We start from the raw sequence: 8,574 nt of genomic DNA on the forward strand, positions 1-8,574 counted from the left end.
AGTGGAAGGTTAAATAATCCAAAAAGTCATCCAACCCTATTAGACACTGGAAAACAGCTGAAGTGCTATGCCCTTGCTCTGCAGACGCACTCCTTTATTGAGTATTCCAGTACCCATAAATCACCTTATAATACAATACCTTCCAATGCACACATACATTATAGAGCTACTTACATACAGATTGTATCCTGGAATTCTTTACAGCACTAAAAAATTGCGAGGCAGCAGCTAGTACATTGTGTAAAGAACACAGCAAGGTAAAGACCTTGCAAAGAAATTAAAGGAAAACCTCCATTCTCTGATAAGACATAAACGTGGAGAAAAAGAAACCGAGGAGTCGTAGGAATTAAAGAGACTGAGGTAGCAGGGAAGGTCTGAGGAGCAGGTGGGCAGGTCCTCATGGGGGAAGAAGGACAGGAGCTGCTGAGCATCACCCTTCCCACAGGAAGACTACTTGGATGTGAGCACCTTACTGCTGCCTTCATGGCAAAAAACACCTCCCTAGATCTCACCTTTCACTGGTCAGTAGCAAAAGCAAGGAACCCATGAGCTGAGGGAACAGGTATATTAATAACCAATTGTACCAATAACTAATTCCTTAATTACTGACTCAGATTCTTGGAGGAAGGACAGAAGGGCAAGGTCTCTGGTCTAACCAATTGCCAGCACTTTCTGCAGGTCCCTCCATTTTAGTATTCTCAGACACAGGGTGTGACTCTTGGGGCTGTCCTGTGTAAGGCCAGCATCTGGACTCAAGGATCCTTGTGGGTCCCTTCCAGCTGAGGATATGCTATGATTCTGCTGCCCTAGTCTGGCTGAGCATCCTTCCCACAGCCTAGGGGGAAGCACTGCAGACACAAGGAAAGCACAAGGCATGGACTTCTCCTTTGCTAGTGCCTAGGCCATGTGCATGGCATTTCTCTTTCTCTCCCAGAGGCTGAGCAGCAGATACTTGCTCTTCTGTTACTCTCATTTCCCTCTAGTAAAAGGAGTATGGGTTGAATGTCAAAAGGAAAAAGTTCAGAGATGCTCTCCTTAGCTGGTGAGTTTCATAACTGAAGGAACAAGAAGCACCAGGAAAGATCCTTCATGGCAGTCAGACAAATATTCTGATGGCCAGAACTAGTAAAAAAAAAAAAAAAAAATCTGGTCTAAAATGAGCTAACAAGCAGCAATTTCTACTTGCTTCTGTTGCAGTGTCTTGCAAAGTATATCTCTGAGATGGTGAGATGGCAACGAGTATCTGGAACATAGATAAAAATATTCTTCTTAGTTTTAAGACAAGTTTAATATTCATTTCTATAAGACAAGTTTAATATTCATTTCTTTGAGGTCCCTCTTTTCCTTCCTATTGCCTGAAGGCAACCTAGTTACATGAGTGGACCTGCTGGAGGATCAGCTGCCCACAGTTCAGGAGTCTGGATGAAAAGCTTGCATCTGGACCTCATTTGTGGTCTTGACTAATTTAAGGGAAATTCAGTATAGTTACCATGCACTGGGCTCCATCCAGAGGGGGGCTCCTGCTCAAGAGGGACAACATGTTATTCCAGCCTGATCATCAAGAGGCTGTTTTGCACATTAACCACTAATTCTCCTTGCTGAATGCAAAGCAAGCCAGAAAACTCAGAAGGACCAATTAAGGATCCATGGAAACATAACTATGTGCTCCTATTCAGGACTGCTCTTAGAACACAAACTAATTCATGGACACACAGAGAAAACATGGACCATAAACAAAAAGTTTATGGTCACAAAACAGTCTTCAGATGTACTCTGACATAGATTGTGAATTCCCTTCTTTATCATCCTGGCTGATTAAAAGAGAAAAACAGCCCTTAGGTAATATCTGTTGCATAAAGCCATTGGTGATCGTGCTGATCAGGCACAATGAGAAAGGCACAAAGCTCCCTCCCCACGTCACACCACAACAACCTTCTCTGGAAGAAAGGGGGAGAAAATAAAGCAATTCTAAAATTGTACCCCAGTTTCTGCCTACTAATAGTTAACACAGTCCTGTAGGAAAAGAGTAAGCCAAAAGAAGTAGTGGGCTCCAAAAACAGTTTCTTTCCTGGAAGATGCTGTACAGAATCAGAAAGATTAGATGCCCTCTGTTGCTGTCCTAGCAGCTTTCGCCATTCTCTGCTGCTTTTGATAAATCATTTATTAGAACAGCATTTTTACATAATCCCTGGGGGGGGGCGGAAAAAAGGGAAAAAGAAAAAACCCACCAATATCCCCTCCATAAAGTAGATTTATCACAAAATGCTGTCCTCCTACCAACTGTCTTCAGACCAGAGCATATATTTCTCTGATTATTAATTAACTGATGCACAGAAAGAGCTTCAAGCTTTTTAACCTCTCCCTTTCTCTTTTGTCCTTCAAGCATGGAGATGACACGGCAAGGGTGGTGTTCAAAACACAGAGAGCTGTAATACTGCCTTCATGTTCTGAGCCCACGGGCTCAAATACTAAAGCCATTTAGGAACTGAGTATTTAAGTTATTTTCCCAGTACATATATTCTATTCCTAGTCATACATGTTCAAATCTGTCATAGTACCATGAATCCTGCTGACACAGATGAGGAGAAACAAAGATTGTTGACTGCCAATACTGCATGTAACAACACAAAAAAGTCAAATCTGCCAGTAGGTATTTGACCTGAGAAGAGAAAGGAGTATGCTGGTGTTAGCCCAACATGCCTGTCTCCCTACCTGTCCCTTATCCACTGTAAAGTCTCAAATCTCAGGATAAGCCATAGCTTTCCTTCTCTTTCGAGTTCATTCAAATACCTTCCACAATATGAAACACAGCCACATATAAATAATAGGAAAGGGGGAGACTTGGATGCACCAGCAAGTTCTGAGCATATCAAGGCCCCTGAAAACCAAAACAGTGAAATGAAGCTAGAGTAATTAGCTGCTCTGTCCCTAGAATATGATCACAAAGAAAATACACAGTTATTGGCATTTGCCCATCTCTTTCCTCAGGTTTCAAATCCCAGTTCCTCTACCCTCAGCATCCAGCCAGAGGAGATTTTTATATTGCATCAGTGAATACCAGAACAACTAAGGAGAAAAAAATCTGGTCCAAATCTGTAGGCAACTAATACCAGAATCACAGTACAACTCCCAGCTTCATTATCTGGTCTAAATGAAATATAGTGAGCAAATGCACTTCTGATCTCTCTTATTAGTCCCATTTGTTAAAATGCTGTATTATTTACAGCTTTGCACAGAATGAGGAAGTGGGCTAAGAATTCCATCTCAAAAGCAAAGTGATGATAAAAACTAGTATAGCTTTGTGAGCTTATCTCACAGCAAGGTTCTTGGAGAGGCACAACTATATTAGCACCCCACCACAAGGGCTTATCATCCCTCAAAGGTCTAGTCTTGGCAAAAGTAGAGAAATAATAATCTTCTGTCATATTGGGCAGCATTTCTGGAGGGGTTTGATTCAGCAATCAACATCACTTTTGGGAGTGACCCACCCAGGCATTTAGACAGTTATCATTTTACCTTGAGATGTCACTCCTAACTTGTGGAACCAGGTAGATCCCACAACAGAGGTTCCTGGATTTAAGCTGGGTGCCTGCCTTCACTGCTGCCAGGACTGCTTCCCAAACAGTAATTCATCTGAGCACAGCTAAGGGTGTCCTGATAAAAGAGAGAAATCCTGCCCTACCCTGCACTGACTGCATTGGCAGGGCCTCCAGTGATTACTGTAGGGTCCTAAAGTGCCTTGTTCACAAAAGGATGGATGTGCAGGCCAGGCACAATCTACATGTGCACATGTAGGCAGCAGGAGGGACATCCCAAAAGGACCTGTAGCAAGAGCAGAAATCAAAGTTCCCAGGCAAGGTATGTTCTCTAAAGGCATGAGCTAAACAACCAGGGAGCTGCAGCCAGCTCAACTTTGATATTGGATTGCTGTGTGTATCTCAGTAAAGTAAACATACCTGGCACTTCTCCCTAGCACTGGGGACAGCTGGCACAAAATGGCCTACACCCAAATTATTAAATTCTCTCAATTTCCAGAACATCATGGACACATCCAAGTTAACCACTGAACACAGCCTGTCTTCTGCACTAAAACTCACACTTTGTCCAGGAATTGTTTGATGTTAAACATTAGTCAAAAAAAACCTCAGCACTACAGATTATTAGGTTCCAGTTTCTCTGAACTTCCCTGGAACAGCTTTAGTCTACTGTTTTAGATGTAACTAATATGTGTTGGCCAGGAATATCAGCAAACCAGATGTGATTTTTAAAAAGAAATGGGTTTCTTTACATTCTATATTCAAGGATATGATACCTCATATCATATAGATAATACATTTAAGGCTGAAGCTCAAGTAAGGCATCCCCAAGAGAGTTTTCAGAAGTATTTTAAGTCTGAACTTACTTGGGTGAAACCAGGAAGTATTTTGTTTCTTCCATTGCTGAGAGTGAATCACAATCACAAGCCTTCGTTGATAGATTATTCAAGTAGTAAAATGCAAACTGGTAACATCACCAGACACTGCCTAAAAAGTGAGGGCAAGATCCATTGATATTGAATAAAACCACAGCTCATTACTCACTACAGCCCTCCAGTTTTCTTTGATGATTGCTGTGGGGCTTGGGAGTACTTTTTGTCAGTTCATCTTCAGAGCTGCAGTGTTGGTACCTCCTCATCCAGGGGGTTGGCAGGAAAACTGCGAGGACAGCAGTTTCCTAGGAGCCTTGGCTTCAAGAGGAGAGGACAAAGAAGGTTCCCTATTTATTCCATTGCCCCGCTTTTAAAACCCCATGTGCCATACTCAGCAAACCTGTTGTCTCACTTTGAGAGAGTAAGACCGTGGGTTTCATGGCCTGTCATGAAGTTACATTATTAGCCAAGGTCAGGGAGCACTGCTCAGTGCAGGGGTGAGCCAAGCCTTTGCATGCACGGCTCTGTGTCTTTTTCAGATGCAAGACACCCTCCGTCACCTGTGAGACTCACTTCCAAGGAGGAACCAGACCGGGCAGGAGGGAGGGCTGCAGAACAAATCCACAGCACAGCCCCAGGCTGTGAGCCAGGCCTGGTTCTGCTGTCAGGAGCAGGTGTATACCTGGCAGCAAATGCTTAGCATTAGCTTTTTGAGGGGCTTGCAAAAACCATCTCTTCATTTCAGCCTGTCTGCTGAGCAACACCAGGCTCCTAGGATTGATTCATGCTGCCAGAGCCTTGCAGGGGTGGGTAAACAGATGGCTTTGTCTGGAGAGCAGGTTGGTCCAGGCTAGTCTCACCCAAGGTTTGTGCTCAGAAATGTTGTTGGCTCACAGGGACCTTTCTGGCAAGAGAAGCAGAGGCAATGCTTGTACAATGTGATGGCCCCCTGCCTCTCTGCTATCTCAGACCCGCGGTCGCTCCAGCTACAGCCATAAACAGCATGGGGAAAGGAGGCCTTTTTTTGGATCTAACATGAGAGAAAAAAAAAAAAATTTAAAAAACTAAAGCAAACAGGGGAGAAAAAGTAAAGCTACACCACAAACTCTCCCCAGAGCTGAATGCTTTAGAATGCATTAGCTGAATGCATGCTGTGTGGTTGACCTACACAACTGAAGCAAATGAAGACAAAGAATGTCTTAGGTGACCTATACATACAATATTCAGTCACTATAGGTGTTTCTAGTGCTGGATGTGCTCTGTGGTTGATTGGGAGATTTGCTGGCAAAATTTGAAATTCCATAGAAAAACCATGTTAGGAAAGCACTTGTGTTCATCTCTCAACTGCAGAGTAACATGGAGTTTGCAGAAATTGCCAGTGATTAGAGCCCTTCATATTGCTTGGCTGGCCAGCAATCTAACCATTCATGCTGATTAATACGATAATGAAGAATTTATTAAATTCACATTTTACTTATATTGCCATAATAAGGAAGTAGCAGTAGGTGGGTCAGGTTGCCCTCATCATTAGTATTGGAAGGCAATACTAATGGGAAGTTAACAAAGGTTTAGAGGTTTACCCAAGTCCCAGTGGAGGGAGATAGAGGAAGACAGAGTGCCTTGAGACCATGCATTACATCTGCTGACTCCCAGCTCAAAGGTGACCCAAATCTTGTAGCACCAACATTTGGATCCCTGTGCTCCACATAGTCTAGTGTTCAGACTAGCACTCAGACCAGGCACTTGTCCTGGGACACTGATCTGTAACAACCCCTCCTATCTTTTGTCCCACATTGGCAACCATCCTGTCCTCACTCTCCTGCCCACCCTCCTTCCTGCTCACTTCCCCCCTCTTGATGCCCTCACCCCCTTCCCCATGTTCATTCTCAGTGGTCGTTGCATGTACGTGCCTTGGCACCCTTCAGCTCATTAAGTCCCATGCCTTGCCTCGTGTTTTGACAGGTTTTGTGAGTTTTGACAATCCTGCCAGTGCCCAAGCTGCTATCCAGGCCATGAATGGATTCCAGATTGGCATGAAGAGGCTGAAGGTGCAGCTGAAGAGGCCAAAGGATGCTAACCGTCCCTACTGAAGGGTTGTGGGAACCACTGGATACAAAGCACTAGCACAGGTAACTGCATGGGGAAGGGGGTGCCAGCTACACCTGTAGCGTCTCTCTGTGTTGTAGACCCTCAAGGAGACTCAGCTCTGTGACTCTCTATTTTCTGCCTTTTTGACTCTGGCTAGAGCCACTCTGCTCAGACACGCACCTGCGCATAAACTAGGAACTGTTTGTGTGTGTGTCTCTAGAAAAAGAGGTGGAAGGATGCTTAACGAGGGATAAGACAACTTCCTCATCCCAGGGGCATCCTGCATCTCTAGAAAGTGTTTCTGGTCACTAGAGGAGGGTCAGCAGCTGTCCTGATTCCCCCTGCTCAGTGAAAGAGAGCATTTCTGGTGCTTGAAGACAATCTGCAATTAAGAGGTGGGACTGGGCTGCGGTTTAATCCCAGGTGACTGGACTGGGACAGTGTCTGTCTCAATAGCTCTGTGTTGCAAATGTTTCAAAGCATTCTTCATTCTCCATGCGGTACAGTCTGTATCCAATTCCATCTCAGCATAATAATTTAATGTAAATATGTCTCCCTGACAAGCAAATAACCCTGATTTATTTCGTGACAAACCCAAGAAATTAATAGAAGGATCCATGTTCACTTCTTGGTCAGTTGTTTCAAACTCCTGTGAGTAGATAAAGCCCAACCAAAGCCAAGGGAGCTTAGCTGGCTCAAAGACCTGGGATCTCGTTTTTAGACTCATGTGCCATGTATTGCTGGAAAGAAGCCAGCTGGATATTTCAAGGGAATTTCTAATACATGTAACAACACCAAAAATATCAGAAGCCACAGCTTGTTTCATTGGAATCCAAACATATCATCAATAACATAAATGAAGATGTTTCCGAAAATGGAACTATTTTCCACCACTGGCTGGCTCTTTCATTAGGTAATTCTTTGAGAAACAGAAATATAAACCCCTATGTGTTTGTTTACAGAGACAGGAAGTCCTCCTGTTGTTAAACCTGTTCCACACCAGAGATTCCCCAATAAACTCAGCACCTAGGGAGGCCCTAGGCAATTTGTACTCCTGAATTAGTGATAAAGAGATTGGTTAGGTGACCTTTCTATGTCATTTTAGCTGCAATGTGTAAGATTCTGTGATTTTTATTCAGGCCTCTTTTGATTTATCTAAGATAGGCAGGAAATCTTCAACTTTCCCAAAGAAAAACAGAGTGTTTTAATTTTTCACTGGGATCCCACATACCTTTGAAAAACATATTTTTCCAGTCTTCAGAGCAGTATCCTTTCCTGTGAGAATTAAGGAATGGGATCACAATGTCTTTGAAAGGGGTGCTGCACTGAAGACAGCATAAAGGAGGTTAAGAAACCTTTCAATAAACATATTAGGGCACGTGCAGGAAACAGCCTCGGTAGCTTAGAACCTCCTTTATATGTGACTATATGAAGATAACCATCAATGCATTTTCCCCCTCCAAAAACCTCTTTTCTTTTCCTTGCTTATTAAAAGGCCTCTTGGAAGCTTGAAACCAAAACATGTTGCCATATCCAAATGCTTTTTGCTCCATCACACTGGCTTTTTTTCTGCAGGCTTTGCTGGGGGAGAGCGGGGGGTGCATGCGTGCGACTGTGTTGAAGCAGGGGCTGCCTTGGTCAGGGAGGCTTTCTGTGACAAGGGATCGAGGGGCACAAGGGTCTCCCTAGGTAGGCACCAGGCTTTATGTCTCAGCAGAGCTGTGCTGGCCGAGGATGTGCTTGTTTCTGGTGTCAGAAGAGGCAGGGCTGTGGGTATCTGTGTTGTTCAAGATTCACCAGTATGAGTCTACAGTGGTTTTTATCATCGTGGCTCACCATGAAGTGCTCTGAGGTCTCAGCTCGTTTCCTACAAAAGGTTGATCACTGATAGGACAAAGATTTGTTGCTTGGGTATTTTTTCCCCCCCCCTAAAAAAAACTTTAATTTAAATTATATAAAAAGGAACCAGCAGGTAAAAGAGTAATATAATTCCATATGTATATCTTAAGCATTTTTTTCCTTTCCTTTGCTTCTACTAAGCAGAACAGTCTTGAAGAGTCTCCTCTAGTTAGGAAGTC

At 43.6% G+C, this 8,574-nt stretch overlaps 1 protein-coding gene across 20 annotated transcripts in view; it reads left to right on the forward strand.

The window, feature by feature from the left end:
- Window positions 1–6,498, forward strand: part of CELF4 (CUGBP Elav-like family member 4) — a gene marked incomplete at both ends in the record, with an annotated part of 671,538 nt that extends 665,040 nt beyond the window's left edge. For all 20 annotated transcript variants that reach the window (XM_084225690.1, XM_084225680.1, XM_084225692.1 and 17 more), the window contains one exon: window positions 6,371–6,498. In XM_084225690.1, coding sequence (XP_084081816.1) covers window positions 6,371–6,498 — 128 coding nt within the window. The remainder of the gene's footprint in view (window positions 1–6,370) is intronic.
- Between the last annotated feature and the right edge of the window lie 2,076 nt (window positions 6,499–8,574).

The sequence above is a fragment of the Fringilla coelebs genome, assembly GCF_963513975.1.
Source record: "Fringilla coelebs genome assembly, chromosome: Z".
NCBI classification, from domain to species: domain Eukaryota; kingdom Metazoa; phylum Chordata; class Aves; order Passeriformes; family Fringillidae; genus Fringilla; species Fringilla coelebs.